The sequence below is a fragment of the Amphiura filiformis genome, chromosome 20 (assembly GCF_039555335.1).
Source record: "Amphiura filiformis chromosome 20, Afil_fr2py, whole genome shotgun sequence".
NCBI classification, from domain to species: domain Eukaryota; kingdom Metazoa; phylum Echinodermata; class Ophiuroidea; order Amphilepidida; family Amphiuridae; genus Amphiura; species Amphiura filiformis.
Genome location: NC_092647.1, coordinates 12583264 through 12601704, shown reverse-complemented (window position 1 = coordinate 12601704; position 18441 = coordinate 12583264). Strand labels below are relative to the sequence as shown.

At 37.3% G+C, this 18441-nt stretch overlaps 1 protein-coding gene across 1 annotated transcript in view; it reads left to right on the top strand.

The window, feature by feature from the left end:
• The first annotated feature begins 4680 nt into the window (after window positions 1–4680).
• Window positions 4681–18441, top strand: part of LOC140142922 (uncharacterized) — an 85558-nt gene continuing 71797 nt past the window's right edge. The window contains exons 1-6 of the mRNA XM_072164950.1: window positions 4681–4800; window positions 8243–8488; window positions 10240–10341; window positions 13171–13679; window positions 14986–15147; window positions 17945–18071. Coding sequence (XP_072021051.1) covers window positions 8272–8488; window positions 10240–10341; window positions 13171–13679; window positions 14986–15147; window positions 17945–18071 — 1117 coding nt within the window. The 5' untranslated portion in view covers window positions 4681–4800; window positions 8243–8271. The remainder of the gene's footprint in view (window positions 4801–8242; window positions 8489–10239; window positions 10342–13170; window positions 13680–14985; window positions 15148–17944; window positions 18072–18441) is intronic.

The following is an 18441-nucleotide window of genomic DNA, read 5'->3' as shown; positions in this document are numbered from 1 at the left end:
AACACAGGTGACCCTGGGTCATTTGGATGCCCTAAGTCCTAATTTATACTAATAATCTCATCCCCACAAAGTTAGGGCATTTTTGAAAAAACATGCATGATGAAAAATTGAAATTAACTTCACAAAAAATACTTTTATTACACAATAGTTATCTGTATGACACGTAAATACGTTTAGCGTACTTAATCTCTGAAATTAGCTAATATGAAACAGTTTTGGGTACTAGTGTTGCCTTAGCCTGAGTCCCTGGCCTCTCACTCGCAAAATGGCGGACAAACATGGCGGCGGCTCGTTCGTATACAGCCACTGAAGTCTAGGGTACATGCCACAAAATAGCTTTCCATAGACTTTACGTGCAAAATAGGGGTCACGTTTTAGGCTATAAGTCGAGTTACGTCTTACTTTGAAATATATATTTGATATCATCTTAATCAGAACAAAATTCTGCATAACATATCTGAAAATGACACCATATTTTAGGTCTACTTTTTGAGAAAAATAGCGCTATATAAAAAGACCCGATTTTCCCTTGTTTACGTCCGACTGCTAACCGCGTTTTGACCTCGTGTGTTCATGCGCTCATCATCGTAAACATCACTCAAATTTTCGCGTTTTCTGTTCAAATTAGTAGAGATCACATTCACAAGTTCTAGCAAAACACGATTTGCAACACTAAAATTGTTAATATTGTACCGATTTTGCACATTTTTTATGCAAAGTTGGGACTATAGTCGTGATAAACTTTTACCGGAAACCGCTTCACACGCGGATTTAGTGGCATGCACCCTCTATTTAATATCGATGTATACAGCACAGTGTAGCGGCCGTGCGTATATTCGAGACTGGAGGATTTAGTCTAGTGTTGCCTGCCCATTTAGGGCGTATGCCCTAACTCGCTATTTGTAATTATTATTATTATTACTAGCGGGATACCCGCGCTTCGCGCGGGTCCCCGCTAGATGGGAGCGTTCACCATAACAGGAATAATTACTGAACAGGTAGAATCATTGAAAAGGTACCTTTTATTTTTCTAAACCTGTCTCTTCTTGCACTTTCTTTTTTAGTTTTATTTGCTTAGCTTGTGATTTTCCGTTTCCATGTTATTTATTTATTTAACCTCGTTCCCATTATTTTCTAAATCTGTTCTTTCTTACATTTCCCTTTAGCTTCTTTGTTTATTTGCTGCTTGTGATTTCCCGTTTCCATGTTTTTTATTTAATTCTGTTCTCATTATTTTAGCTTCTTTTTCTTACATTTCCTGATTAGTTTCTTTCCTTCTTTGTTTCGTTCCCGTTTCATTTAGTTACTTTAACCCGTTGGCCTATTACTCGTACTTTTTTGTCCTCATTTTAATTTTATTTTTCTTTATAGTACCGCTTCATGTTGTTTAAACAACAAACATCTTTTTCCCGTATTTATTACGTCCTCTCATAGCGTGTCTGCGGACGTGTTCACCCGTTATCATAATCCCGTGACCCGTCCATGTACCTTTTTGTCCTTTATTTTTCCTTCTTTCCGTATTATCATGTCCACTGGTCTCTGGCTCGCAGTCGCGTGGCTCTGCGCCGTTTACGCGCCCATTGGCGTAGTGCGCATTACGCACGAGGCGCCGACGCGCTGCCGGCCAGCTGCAGTGACGCGTAGTCTGGCAAAGGATTTTCATAACAAAAAACCCGTTTTTACCCATATTTTCACTGTTTTTGCAGCCAATTCTTGACCGTTTTCAACCAAATAAAGTTTAAACACGTTCCCGTATATTCATCGATCTCCCGTATGAATTTGGCGACATTTGGATCGAAACTGACGGAGCCTTTATAGGCATACATAGATACATAGATACATAGATACATAGATAGATACATACATTTCCCTATTTATAGTAAGATTATTATTATTGTTATTATTGTTATTATTATTATTATTATTATTATTGAATTATTGAACTCGAAACATGCAATGACACAGATTTTTCTGCCTCCGCAGGAGGTAGTTTGCTTTCAAATTTACACCTAAAATGCCGCACATTGCGCGGCATGTAGGCCGATTGTACAAATTTATATTCTGACAAGTACTCTAATTTCCGCCCAATATCGAGAGCCCAATATATATCCCCACCTCTTTGCGCCATACATAAATTCGCCTATCGCCATTTCCGAATGTTCAAAAAGGTAATCACGCTTCCTCAGCATGTGCAATAAATTAGCATTAAAATTAATCTTATTCTATAGGGATTCTAGAAACGCCTAGCACGTGGCGCCAATGGTGCGAGTCTATCAAGCTCATGAATTATGCATTAGAATTTTTCAAACTCATATGTTGTATAATTGAAGACCGAATTAAAAGACTAGCTTGCGTATGCCGTCCTGTCAACCAGACCAAAAAATGCCATACTGCGCAGGTCAGCAACCAATCACGGCGCGCCTTTGTCATGACGTCAGACGCAAACTAGTATTTTTAATTCGGTATTTAATATAGGGTGTACCTCATCACATCAGCAACTTATCGTAGAAATAGTCGGACAACTGTTATGCTGTGTGTGGCAATGGGAATACACATTAAACAAGGTTTAATTTCATGATTACATGAAATCTGATTATCAATGGAAAAACTTTGGCTGGAGAAGTTGAAGCTGACGTTCATGGCGACACTTTGGATGTGATAATTTGACATCACGGATTGTTTTGTGCAAAATTTGAGGTATTTTTGTGCCATTTAATACGCGGTGAGTCAGCAGGCCGACTGGCATGCAGGCTAGGCTCGACTAGGCCACAATCATCGTGCATGCGTGTCTACATCATATAGGCTGAAATGATGGGATTGAAAAGACCGGCTAGCTATTTGATTTCTCTGCATACGAGATGTATGTGCTGTGCCGTGTTCAACGTACACACATGTCATGGTATGATACGCCTAGCCGCGCCTATGGCCGGCTTCATTGCTGTTCAAATACATGTAGGCCTACTAAAGTATTGCAATTTTATTGCGTTGATATAATTCGTTTTAAAGTAGGCCTATTTGCTTCCCCAATTCCCATGCGTGGTTGGTCATGTTGGTGGTATGTATGTCAGTTTTTTACATTCTACTGAGTAGGCCCTACTGTTGCAATATTTTTGCATGCATACCCATGACCGTTTCAAGACTATGACTGAGAAATTTGCTTTTTGTTTGTTAAGATAAAAATAAAAATAAAATGCAAGAATCATCTTTCCCCACACAATACTTCTTACAAACAAGGTGTTGATATTGGCCCTTTCGATGCAAAACAAAGCACAAATGAAGGAAAGAAAACAAAACAATGTTTTTGATTTTTTATTCAATTACACATACAAAAAAGTAATGGCCTATGAAAAGACCCCCCTAAATATAATAATATTAATATTATTTTAGTCCTGAATACAAAATATAATAAACAAGCATAAAAGAATCTGATACGAAAACTTGTTACTCTGAAACGTTACAATCGTAATTTTCAGTCAAAAAATCCACAAGAAATGACTCTTGATACAACTTAGGCCTATATTTAAAAAACAGAAACGGCTGCCTGCATCTGGAACTCTTCATATCTGAAAGTTTGAAGGTCTTATTTCATACATCAGAATTATCTGCAAGATTGCAAGATGGCTTTAGGTGACCGTGGCCCTATTGGCTAATGTACACATTTAGATTTTCTTTCTATTTAAATAATACTATAGTATGTTAAAGCTTATGCCCTGTAGATTACATTCGGTTCTTGAGATATGGCCTGTCAAAATGGCGCGAAAAAAAAAAAAAAAATTGGCAACAAGTTTCGTTTTATTTTCTATATTTTTGACAAGTCCAGTTGCCAGATGATTTTCTAATTACATGCATGAATTATGCAAAGTAAAGATTTCAGATAATCAGATACAATTAAAAGAGCTATGGCACTGAGGCATGGTACATGGTTAGAACACATACTACTACAAAATTACGGTTGCGTTTTGGCAAATTTCAATTTGCATAATTAATTAGGGCCACTTATTAGAAAAGTTGATTAGGGCCCTAATTAATTAATATGCAAATGGAAATTTGCCAAAGGCATCCATGGGTTTTATATCTTATTTTGTAGCCGATCTGAACATTTTACTTTGTATAATTCTTGCATATATAATTAGAAAATAAGGGATACCTGACAACATTGCAAAACAAAAATAAAAGAAAGTTGTTGCCAACTTCTTGGTTACGTGCCATTTTGACAGGCCATATTTTGGTAACCGAATATCCGATTAAAATAAAATTTTCAGTCTTGTAATCAGGAGAGAATGGGCTCACATATTTCAATCAGACAAAAATCTATATCCAATAGCGTTACCTTAAAGCTAGCATTATAAGTGTCTCCTTAACTAATAACAAAAGGTGCCCACTGGTATCTTGGAGGCATTGTCTTTTTTAAAGACATTTCTTGGCTTAAATTGCTTTGTACTTTGTACCTTGGCAACTTGCCCAATCATATCTCAATTCATTGTGGTAACCTGGTGGTAAGTGTACATGTCGTTGGGTGCGTTCGCATTTAGTACTATTAATCCATGTAGTCCACATTGCATTGGCAATCTAGAAATTTCCACAATATTGCCATTATTGTGGAAAAAACACCCAAGTTGTACTTTTGCACCACACATCGCGAATTGGCTACATTGTAGCAACACTGTACAATGTATGAAATATGGCGTATGTGTTTTTCTAACCGTATCATATTAAATTGAATTTGAGTGGAAACAATTCACTGTTTGAAGGAAAATCAAGGATTTACTTTGGTTGGATTGGACTTACACACCAATTGAGGTAATTTAACATGTATTTTTACACTTCATTTACTATACTAGCGATATGTGGGAAATTCTTGTTTTTATAGATTGAGCAACATATGACTTGACAAAAAATACAATTCGGCCATGCGTGATAGGATATCATTGTTCTCTTTTAAACTGCTGAGTGCTCTGTGTGACTGTATACAGTATATTGTTATTTCTATGGTTTTCACCAAATTCACACAAGGCAGCATGCAAAAAGAACCTATTGTCAACCTAAATTAAAAAAGATAAACAAATATGCACAAATCCAATGTTATATATCTTTAAAAAAAATGTACATGTAAAAAAGAACAGAAATTAGCAGGGTGTACATTTGTATGTATGTATTTTACACGAAAAATGATGATGGCAATTGCAGACCTAGATATTTTTGCCATGAATGATATGTCGGTAATATTGTGCACATAATTGTAAAAAACTGAAATTTACTCAATCCAGCGGGACACAGTGTCGACGTCCTATACGATAAATATAAATTTAATACTCCGTTGGTGAGCTGACAGGCGAGTGGTATTTCACTAACGCATAAGAAAAGGAGTTCTATCTGATTGGCTAGCAATCGATCGCTTAGGTCGCTTAGTAGTCAACTACAAACTCAAAACTGAGCAATGTGTTCAATTCGATTGAAATCGATATTCTATTATTGCCGTAGATAAAGAGAGTGGTAGTGTGTCAATAATGTACATTGTATTGCAGCTGGATTTTACATGCATTCCTTTATATTATTATTTTCTCAAAGAGTTGAATATGATCACAATTTTTACCCAGGATTTCAAATTTTTACCCGCAAATTGCAGTTAAACATATCCACAGCAAAATACCGGTCCTCACTAATTAGTGTATTTAATTTCCAGTTAGTGTATTTAAGATAAAACCTGACAACAAATAAAATTTTCTTGCAATAGAAATATCATATGGGATACTGATATGGTAGGCATAAGAACCGCCTAGCGTGGAGCTGCTACGTAGCTGACTTTTTGCTCCGTGGAGCCAAATTGACCAATCATGATCATGTTAGAGTTTTTCATTACTCGGAGGTAAAACTGACCAATTAAGTACGACTTACTCATTACGTGAAGCGAATTTATTCATTAAGAATTTGCCAGGCGAGCGTCACGTAGTTGAAAGATATCCTCGGTCACGAAAGTTATGATTCAAAAAGTAGTTTATGAAAAGTACGAACTGACTTATTATTAAGATGGACTTGCACTCATAAGAAACTCATACAGTATTGTACATAACTATATAGCTAGGCAGAGTGGTGGTAAACTATGCACACAGTTCTGCGATCTGCAGTGTATCGCCGGGAGCTAATTTGTATAACTTGCGCGGTGTCCCTGCGCAGGCGCCAGCAAGCGGGGGACAGGGTGGGCCGAAGTCCATGGGCCCCGAGGTTCAGGGCCCCGAGCACAAAAGCGAGAATTAAATAAGGGCTAATAGGGTTTTTTTTATACCATTGGGCCAGATGGACCCGGGTCCAGGGCCCCCAAAATTTGCTCTATGTATCTTTCTTTTAACCCCAATAACAACACGTTTTGTGGTCAAAATAGGGTAAAATTGTAAAATTTTCCGCGCTTCGCGCAAATACAAGTAGCAAAATTCATGTTGATCTGGGGCCAAAATAGTCTAAAATTGAATTGAACAAAATATGTTAGTCTCCCTTAGTCCCCCTTTAGTTGAACCAAAACTTGGCCACTGTCTTGTGTGTACATGCTTTCCTCTGCACGTGAGTTCGGGGCCTCCATAAGGTAGGCTAAATCCCGCCCTGGTTCAAAGGGCCCATACTGCTCCTTGTCCATGGGCCCCCGGTGCTCTTGCTACGCCCCTGTCCCTGCGGAATTCGACCTTCAGCAAACTGCAAACCAGTTCGGATTTACTTTATATACTAGTAGTAGGCCATACATACTGTAGTTACTGTCCGTTTTCCTATACACAATACTCAGTGCGCTCACCATTGACGCGTGACCTCTACAAATAGTGTATGTTAGAAGTATAGGCCATTGCCTAGTTGGCGTCACTGTGTAAAAAATAACCGCCAATATTTAAAGTATTCTCTGAAATTCTAGAAAATATAGTTTTGTAACATGTCCTAAATTTTTAGCTAATTTAGGTGTTTGGAAATATTGGTACTTTAGTGTTTTAGGAAGGATATAAGCGACAGATAACACCAAAAAATATGAAGAAATTATTTCTAAACCGTGTTAAGTCATTAAGCTTCTCATTTTCAAGAACGCTGGTTAACAATAAGCAGACTATTGTCTCATTTAAGTAAACAAAAGCCCACAGTATTGTTACCTTGCGTTAAGCTTTATAATCGTTCACCCAACTGAAACTCTAATACCAGCTCATTGCTCATTGCACAGGTAAAACAGACACAAGTGCAGTGTGTATTTAACCAGAGAAGATCTGATGTAACATAGTTGAGCTGTTTTCATTGAGTGTTATCTTGGTTTAATAGCTTTTAATGGGGTTTAAGTCCTTCAAAGGTCGTGGTGAATTCTACTGTAGACATGACTGCATCATGATTATTTTAAAGTCAACAACATTCAACAATATGATCACCGTGATAGTATGACAGTATCAGTACCGTGGGTGTCAGTGATCCTGGCCTGACACAGTAGACAAACAAACAAACAAACACGCCACACACATGACACATGCATGCAAGGTAACATTGACTATACACTAATCAAACAATGGTATTGATCCTGTACAGCTGGTCGTGGTTTATTTACAATCGATTCATTTAAAATCCCCATAGTAAACATTAATTTTGGCAAGAGTTTTTCTCTCTGGAGCGAGGATGCATCCACTGTCTCCAGCGTAATGAAAAGATCTAACATGATTGGTCAATTTAGCTCGAAGCGAAAAGTAAGCTACTGGCGTAGCAGCTCCACGTTGTGGCGGTTACGACCAGCCATATACTGGTCATACTGAAAATCGTAAAAACATAGAATAGAAACAGTGTGGCAGGCTCTCAAAATCTCAAATTGTATGCTTAGCCTAAGTCGCTCGGCCTATCTCGAATAAAATCACCATGCGTAGCTGTTGAAAACGTGAGGATTCATCGTACTATCACGGCAATTTTTGACACGAAGATATAGGGACGATGACGGTGTGCGGGAATAACATGCAAAAAGCGGGTGATTTTACTTATACGCGCGGGAGCTTTAATCATTACTATAAAATTGATGTTGAGCTGCAGTAAATTGAGCTACATGTAATCTACATGACCTGGCATAGATAGAAAAAACTGTGTCGCACATAAAAAGAAAATGGCACTTGGTCCAAATCAGAGTGTTGAGTCAGAAATTGGTCAATTAGATCACAATCTTTTTCAGTCCACCCAACATTTGTGTGCACATTGATTTTAGCATTGTGATGTTGAATTTTTGTTCACAAATATCAATTAGGAATCGTTAATTTCTGCTGAAGTTTCAACATGACTCGCAAGGGTAGGCATAGGACCAGAAAGCGCCAAGACAGACAGCAGCAACAACAACCAGTACAATCAGGACAAGATGAACAACAGCAGCAGCAGATTCAACAACCTGCACAAGCAGGACAAGATGAACAACAGCACCAGCAGATTCAACAAGTTCAGCTGCCAACACAACAAGCTCATGGTTCAGGTATGGTTCCTGTCAGGTCCATTACAGGTAATTAAAAAATAATGCTGTTAATAATAAACTTTCCAATAATGTGGGTACTCATTTGCAGGTAGGTGCATGGTTTGAATGTGTGTCGTTGCAAACATTGACGCACATACTCCCACTTACATCTGCAGTACACCAGGCCTCATTACCCACACCAAAAGAAACATCTCTTCACATTACCACCTGCCTATACATGTACACACACACATAGAAAGTAAAAAATTACAAATTGAGTGTGGCTTTGGCAAAACATTCTATGCTGACTGAATTTTGATAGATTTGCAAAAGATATCAAAATGCGTAAGCCTCGTGTAACGAAGGGGGAGGGTATCATCTTGAGTCATTACCATTAGAATAGTTACACTCATTATTTTCTGTGATGAGAGTTTATAATTCCATTGGAATTTAGCACATGATACATAATCATTGAAACCAATTTGGTATCAAAGAAGGATTCTATTAATGTTCTCCAACACCAACATAATTAATATTATTGTTACACCCCAATAAGCTCATACTGTGCTGAATATTTTTTATTCTTAGTCAGTGGCTGTGGTTAGCTTGTAAGCGCTAAATTTCATTAGTTCCTGCATGTCCTCTATCACACGGTAGAGGATATAGTCCGTGTCGTTAACAAGCTTGTCGAGGTGCACATTAGCTGCGCATAACTAGCACATTGTAAGCATAGTGCATAATACGCCACGCAGTACGCGCAACTGAAATTGTAAACAGGTTTTGTTCATTTTAGAATAAGGGGAGTTTTCATGACTGCAAATGACCATGGTGACCCTATTTAAAGAAAAAATTAAGTATAAGTATACACAATAACATTTTGATTTGGGTAATGTGTTAGTAATTATGGCTCATTATGTTGCCCTTGCAGTTCTAACTGACAATAAAAGTCACATTTTTAAAATTTGACTTTTAATATTTAGCCAATTTTTGGAAATAAGTATGCTGTGACAATCAAACTCAAAGACTTGTACAAAGACTATTTCAGTTTATGCATTTTGGAAAAGACACGTTTCATTCTTATAACCAATCATTTAATTAAAGTAACACAAAAAAGTGCAAATCAGAACAAAACTTTAATTTGGCATATACTCAAGATTTTGAATGCTTAGACTTGTTCCAAGTCTTTGATTTTTGTGACTCAATTGTCAGAAAACACACCAAAAATGCATGTTTTTAAAACTAACTTTATAGAAGTAGCTTTGCTCCAAAGCCAACCTATTTTCCATCCAATTGAAAGAAAAAAAAATGAAAAACCATGCCATATGCCCTCTGATACTAATAGTAAAGACCAGCTGTAGGTCGCTCGGTGAGTGGACTTTTGCGGTTAGTGGGTTTTGTAGACCAATATCTAGGTAGACAGTGATCTTTACTGCATAGTGGTCCTACTGCATAGTGGTCCTATACTTACTTGTTGGTGACTTATGTAGCTTGCCTGTAGTGAAGCTTGCCTTCGGCAAGCTCTGTACATGTACTGCTGGGAGTGGTATTAATTTTTTACAGAATGCATGGTCTAATACTAGCATGACTAGTCACTTGCTTGGGTTTATTTTACTTGGGGATCACTGGATCTTCTAAGGTACTGCAAGGGCTCTGATCAAGAGCTATATAGAAGTAGAGATTTCTACATGTTTTTCTCTTGATTCAATGTTTTTCTTCTGCCTGTCATCCATTTACCATCCAGCATATAGGAAAGAAGTTATTGCCCAACTGTTAACCTTTTATTCTATACCCCTTGACAGATCCAGAGGAGCTCTCCCTGACAAATCTAGAGGAGCATCCCCTGACAAATCCAGAGGAGTACCCTGTGACAGATCTAGAGGAGCACCCCCAGGCAATGAATGGTATGTTTAGCCTGCCTTATGTTTTATACCTTTTGAATTTTGTGACTTGATTGTCAGAAAACATGCCAAAAATGCATGTTTTGGCTCTTTTTCAAGAAATTTTAAGATGTGAACTTTTTCTTTTATCTCCAGTTAGTATACAAATATTGAATGTTTATGAGTTCGATGGTAAGAATATTTCCATGAGGACTATTCCATTCAACGAGGCTTTGCGGAGTTGAATAGAAGAGTTCAGATTTCACTGAATGAAAATATTCTTTCCATTGAACGAATAAAAATATTCCATATTTGTTTTATGTAACGCATAAGTTCCCTTTCGTCCAATTAATTTTATAAATCACCATGAAAACAAAATAAATCAAAAATATCTATTTTAGAAGCAACACCCGCACCTATAATTGCCGAGTCGAGGTGAAAAACTCCCGCTATACATGTACGCTCGCGCGTCTGTCAGTGTTGCTATGGTAGCTCCACGTCAGTGCAATGGAAAAATGACTATTGCTTGGGCATGGAGTGCAATAGTCCTTTTGCAGCTGGCCGCTAAAAATAGCAGAAATAATCAACAATAATTGGCCAGTCAAATGACAAGAAACTTTGTATGAGTTTTATAATACTAAATGAATGATTAGGATTGAGCTATGGTTCATTTGGCAGAACTTGATGATATTTTTTTAATCTAAAAAATTTAGCACTGTATTTTTCTGGAATAGGGAGTAAGTCATGTTAGGGGGTGCATACATGTAATGAAATTATAAAATGAAAAGAGAAATGGTAACAACACACTTTCATATAATTTTATACACCCCAATATTACACCAGATGATTTGTGTGTGAAAGAGTTGCCTCAATGCGTTGACGTCACCGCTACATAAGGGTATAGTACTGCAATAGTACTGTTGAGGGCGAGATGGCCGAGTGGTTAAGGCGTTGCGCTGCCGGCCGGGAGATTCGATCGATGAGGGTGCGAGCCTTGGGCTTGCCTTAGGTGAAAATTCTCTTCCCTCCCAAAAAGTTCCTATATGGTCTGGAATCCTTCAATTAAGTTAACTAATTTCAGAATTTAATTGAAGAATTTCTTCTCGCCCCATACACTGCTTAGCACGTGCAGATATAGGTGGTGTATGTGCTTTGTCCGTGATTCGGAGGCCACATAAAGCTGTTGGTCCCGTGTACAGGAAGAGTCAAACCCTGTGCACGTTAAGTGTCAGAGCTATTCGAAAAGAGAAGGGGACCATCCCGGTTCTGATATCTGCAATCAATCCTAGGTTCCAGGATCGTGCATAGGTAAAAAACTGTGCACGTTAAGCCTGTGCGACAATACTCAATTTGAGGTATGCACGTATATAGGAAGAAGAAGAATGGTATAGTACTGCAATGATTATCTGCCACCTGTCCAAGTTTAATTGCAGTAAATATGTTATATAAAAAAGAAGGTATTCCCATGTTACCCATGCATCATCTTGGGGCAATGAATGGCATGTTAGTACTGCTTTGTGATGTACCATCTGTCCATGTTTAGCTACAAATAGCTCATATAGAAATGGCAAATTGTTAATCTTTTAACCCCTACACCATAACAGACCCAGGACAGCACCTCCAGGGCATATTGAATGACATGCTTTAACTAGTGCCACCTTATTATGATCTATTTACCTGTTTGGTTGCAATACCTATCTAGAAAGGAAGTTGTGCCCATCAAGCATTAATCTTTTGCTATTGCCTGCACCCTATGGCAGACCCAAGGGCAAAGAATTGCATGTTTTGTACTGCCTGGTGAATATCTACCATCTGTCTACATAAAGGTCGCAGCCGCTGATTTAGACCTACATCTAGAACCCTTGACCAATTTCTGATGGAGTATGTGCCTATGGCCAACAGAGATAATGCAGAGTTAACAATTAAAAATGCTTTATTTGGCTTGAAAGTCATGTCAAATTATTTGTCTGGTCACAAAGATTGCACCTCCAATTATTGATACTGACACTACATGTATGGATGTGAAAGGGCAAGGTTCACAAACTTTCTCTATATGTTTGATGTACAGTGGAACCAAATGTTAAAATGCTTCCATTTTCATGAACAATACCTCAAACATTTCCTCTTGTCCCAAGAATTAAAAAGTCAATGGCTTGCCCTATCTGGATTTTTAGAGTTTCTGGCCTTTTTTGTGGTTCTGGATCATAACTAGATGCCTCATAGGGCAGCTGTACATCACTGAAGTTTCAAATGTAGTTTTCCTTTCAATCCCTCTGGCTCTCAAAACAAATATAATAATTAGGCCAAGGAAAAGCTAGGGTTGTCTCGGCATCCTGTACACATATATAGGTTTTAAAAATTAAGATTTTGCACAATCTGTTTTGTCTTGTCTGAACTTTTGTTTATGTTAAGGATTTAAATACGGAAATCGTGCTGGAAATATGAAAATGAGAGAAGGCTATTCAGTACAAATATATAAAGCAGGAAAAATTCAAATTATTGTTTATATTTTGCATCATTACCAGGTGTCCAAATACTTTTGATGGTTAGCATATGTCATGTTAACTTTGTTCTAATACTTTGTTCTAATGAATTGATATAAATATGTTAAATTATTGAATGTTGAATTGTTGTTGTACATGAACATGGAAGTTTGCGACAAGAGCTTAGCTTGTGCATGTATGCTTGCTGGGGATACTCATCACTTAATTCCATAGTTGCATGCATCTGCAATGTATGAGAATAAGGATGCATTGCCTTGTTTGAAATTCCTTAGAATCTGGCAATATATCTCAACAGAATATTTTCCATTTTCATCTCAATTCTCATGATACATTCCTCTTTAATTAACAGGCGCCATATGCATGGCAAATGCAGCTGAATTGGACGATCCAAACAAGGAATTCTTCATGGAAACCGAACATGCCTTTCGAACGATGAGAGACTGTGCTCTACGCCCTGTAGTTAAAACACTAGTTACAAAATGGCATAAGTCACTGAAGGACAAATTACATGGGTGTACAAACCCTGGCAATTGCCCAACTACAGTTTGGGAAGATAAGAGGAGGAGGAGGAAAGAACAGTGCCCATGGCAACCCACTACTTCTTGTCAGTGTTGTAAGAAATGGAGCCATGCACTGGAAGGAGGCAAATGGAAAGATGAAATGTTTTATTGGAACCACATTAATCCAATACTACTGCATGACTCACCTGTAGAAGCTGTAAAAGTGTACATTAAAAATCTGCCCAAACATGAAGCAAAGACAAGTTTTGATCACTTTGACGTGTGTGCATTGCTAAAAATTTTGAGATACTGTCCTGGCTGTGATTGTCAAAATTCTAATCACAAATTGGAAGATATGGTAAGTAAATTATATAGAAGGTAGGACTACAATGCTTGACCGAAAAATTGGAAACATGCATGAAAATGAACATGTTTTAAATAGCCATTTTGTATCAAAAGTGGCAGTGGACAGTAATCAAACAGCCTGTGTTTTCAAATGTGTGATCATCTTGATTCCTGCAATTTGCGCAGCTCGCAGTCATAATTAAGATACAACTTCCGTGTACATTTTGGGAAAATCCAAGCAAAATTTTCCATGAAAAAGAGGATAATTGTTTGTCAAGCCGCTACAGCAAGTATGAAATTCCCGGCAGGCCATTCTTGCAGTCATGTAAGTTGTTGTGAAGGTTCCATGCGCGGCGCACAGTGTCATCGTCCCGATATCTTCATGGAGGAAATCGCCATGGTAGGTTGAATCCACAGCCACGCATGGCCATTTTGTTCCAACCTGTTTAATAGTTTTGAGACACACAATGAGCCGAGGGACATCCGACTAAGGCTACTGACAATAGCCTGGTAATTGACCTCTCTGTGTGTTGAGGCAAAAATACGCACATCGTTAGCAACGAGATTGGCAAGATTTCCCGCCATTGACCATATGGACGATTTCAGATGGAAAAGGGTGAAATACCATATTTAAAAATGATAGAAATTTGGTAGAAAAATTAAAAACCTAAAATTTTTCAGTTCAAAGTTTAAGTACACAGACTAATGAATATAGAATTCAAGTCAAGAAAACTGGAATTTGGCATTTTTAAACATGCCATGGTTCAGAACAACCTGAAAGCAATACGGACAGTTTCGTCACAATTTATTATTCAAGGTTGTTAAGTGTGTCCATTCTGTCATCGACCTGACAACGGGCATACCCACCAGTACAAATTAACTCATGGAAAATGGTGTTTATTGACAAAATTATATTTGATCAAAACAGATACTTTTAGGTATTGTTCTGTTCTTTTCTTTATGGCACATCCTAAATACACACGTTTTCTTGTCAAAAGGCAGCAATCTTTTTTTTACCCCTACCATTTTACCCACCTGTCATCGAATGGCTATCCCATCACACATATGCATCGGGTCTTGAATAGGCCTACATGTGTGAGACATTGGCTAAGCCAGTCATAAGCTCCATCCCATGCACCTTTTAATATTTTATATATATATATATATATATATGTAGCATACTCTGTAACCACTCAACAAACTGTAGGGCAAATAAAAATGAGTGTTTTGGTGAAATTTTTTAATGTGTGCTGTCAGTGGTGATGTAGAAAGTGGTATATTAGTTTTGAAGCTGTTTTACACTGTTTTTTTTTATACAGATGTATAAGAATATCCGGTGCCCGATCGATCATCACCCAACCAGTAGATGCACAAAGTTTGAACGCAACAACTATATTGACATGTTAGTGAGGTTCACTAATTATCTTGGCAACTTATGCGAAGGAAGGTTTGATGTAGAAAAAACCAAACAGGAAATGCAAGTAAGAAATTTAATTACAGTTTCACTATATTGTATGTATCACCCAGTGGTGATGAAGCTATGTTTATATAATGTAAATTAATGTTACTATACCTCATAAATATTTATTACTCGCACACGGGGAAGTAGTTAAAACTTCTGCACCCCTACTACCACATGGTGCCTCGACCCACGCGTCATACTGTTCCTTCAGACGTAGCATTATGCTGCACAACAGCGATTCTGCAGATGCGTTTATCGTGAAAATGGTGTCTGCTGCAGTATCGATATTACCGATGTATAATAATACAAGATGTTATGAACTTCATATTTGGTGGGATGGTGCATCTTGATGAAACTTTTAATTTTCATGCAAAAAAATTACATTTTATATGCGGTTGCTATGGTAACGGATGCCATATTTATCTTTTTAAGGGGGGAGTCTGTGCGCAGTCTTTTAAAGTAACGGTCAGTCCTATAGTGACCATATGAGGTAGGTATAGATCTCTGACATGTCTATCTAAACTTACTCAGAGCAGATTTTTGATAGAAGGTCAAATCGGTGCGTTGCGATGCGTTAAATATTGTAAAATCGACATTTTTGGGAAAAAAATATGAAATTTAGGTCGTTTCCATAGTTACAAAGGTTTAATTCAAAATTGGCTCTGAGTTATTCAAGATATATATGACAATGACATATCTGCCAAATTGTAGAGTGATCGGAGTTAGCGTTACTGAGAAAAGCTGCACGCAACCTCTCAACCTGCGTAAAATCGCAATTGGCAGAAAACATCATTTTAAGTCTAGAAACACTAAATATGCAAAACGATTGGTAATTATGCAAATTTTCTATTCTAAAAACATACTATTAACTGTGATAAGAATTTTAACAATTAAAATCAACATTTGCATTACAAATTAAAGCCAAATTAATATCTAATTGGCATTTATCTTTGAATTTGTTAAAAATTGCCCCATGAAAAACAATAAAATACAAAAGAAACGTAATGTACGTATTACTAAATCGGTAGGAATTTGCGGTAATGATGGATTAAAAATTTTTTTAAACACTTACCATCAGTCATTACCAATAATTTTAACAATTAGACAATATTTGCATTAAAATGGTTTTAAAATTAATTATAATTAACATTAATCTTTGAATTTTGTTGAACATCGCCCTTTGAAAAACAAAAAACAAAAGAAATACATTGCACGTATCGCTGTAGGTAAAATGTTTTTAGCGTTGTCTATCTCGCTTTGATTTGCTGTTGCTTGAGAACCAAATGGCCGATTGGACTCAAATAAAAAGCAAATAATAGCTTTATTTCTAAAGCATTTTAATCTGGAAATAACTCAAAATGATGATATTTGCTCTATTTGGCTATTTCACAAGTTCAGTCTCCCCTTAAAAAGACAATTAGAATAATATAAATATAAATTGATTGAAGACAAATCCTCCAATAAAAACTGGTCTGCAAAATGTTTTTTTTTTACCATGCCGGCCAGCATGGCCGGTATCGGTGTGTTTTGACTTTTCCTGTGATAGTGAAAATATTTATGAGGTATAGTAAAACAAATACAAAATTTTCAATTTCGGCGAAGTATACCAAACTTCTGGTCTCTCGGTGTTGGATGATTTGACTACTCTCCTCCGCTGATGCGTCGGGAAGTAGTCAAATCTTCCAACACCTTGGGACCAGTAGTTTTGACTACTTCCCCTCAATTCAAAACATGTTGTATTTGTATAATATCTATGTCGGAGAGGGCCGGGAGGAATGTAGGGGCTGTTTCTCCATGGCCAATAAAGGGGGTGGGGGAATGTGTGATTTTGGGGTATAGTTCTACAGAAGAGTTTATTTTTTCCATACCTTTATTTCTAAGAGATGTTTATATTTCCATAATATGACATGTTTTTCAACAGGTAAAAGGGCTTCCTAAAGTGTTTATTTTTGCCATACCAAAAAAATGGGAATTTTCAGTTAAAGTTTTGATGTTCCAAAACACTTTCATATGAAAATTATGTATAGATGAGTTCTTATTGCCAGGCAGTTTGTCAGTAATTCCCATTGTTCCTTGCCCGGCATTATCTGTGCATTCAGGACCTGTGCTCTTAAAACTCCTGTCACATCACAATAAGCCTATTGAAATTGAAGTGGTTGTATGCAGTTCACTCAAGCATATCAATATATCAGTCCCTTGCCTTTGTTGATAAACATTGAAGTCAACTCATCTATATGACTAATTTGTCTTAAAATGTAAACCATTTGGAGTTTTTAAACTCCAGATAAGAAACTTATTAAAATAAGTTTCTTAAACAACATTAAACCCTGATCAATTGTGAGAGGAAGAAAGCAATCGTCTGTCAGATGTTATCTGACCAATATCAACACAATATATCCTAAAGCAGATGATTTCATAGGCGTAGATCTCGGGGGATGGGGGATAAATCCCCCCAATATTTTGCCAGGGGGGATGATCCATACAATCATCCCCCCAATGTTGATGCCTGAATATGGGTTTCTGACCAAAATAACCTCGTATTTGCCCATTTTAGCCCATTTTAGCCCCAAAAGTGCAAATTCCACTTTCACACCATATTTCATCAGTTTAGCTTCAAAATAGCAAATTTTTTCGGGCGCTTCGCGCACATTCGTACCATGAACTTATTCTGTCGCCAAAAGGTGCTGGATTCACTATACTTCAAGAATTTGTTTTCAAACCCCATCCCCCCCCCCAATGTCAAAAAGAAATCTACACCACTGGATGATTTCATCAAATGGTAGCTTATATTGCACTCTTTATTTACTGTTTTGCAGGTCAGTGCCTCAAACTTCACACCACAGATGCAGAGAGCATTATTGTACCCAATGGAACAGAAAGTAAACCAAATGCATCACTTCTTGATGAATCATCCACAAGAGTGTTTAATAGGGAAGCATACAAGTGAGTATGTTTTGTAAGTTATAATATTGTTTACAAACAAACTTCTTTCATAGCCTGATAAAAAGTTTTCAGAATCCAATTGATGGATTTTATAGTACCTTTGTAAGAGTAGCCAGTGCAAAAGCTGAAAAGATGTGCCCCAAGCTGGGCTTGAACTGTCGCCTGCTCTTATATTAATTGAGATATAATGAAGCTGGTGGTTAGAAGAAATATTAATCTATTGGGGTATTGTGTCTTTAAGAACCTGTGCAGAAGAGAATGAATGAAAATAAGTGCCCAGCTGTGTGACAGTCTACTGGAAAAATATCGGAACAATTATATAACTATAGACCACTTGACATCACTGTTTATCAACAAAGGCGAGGACTCG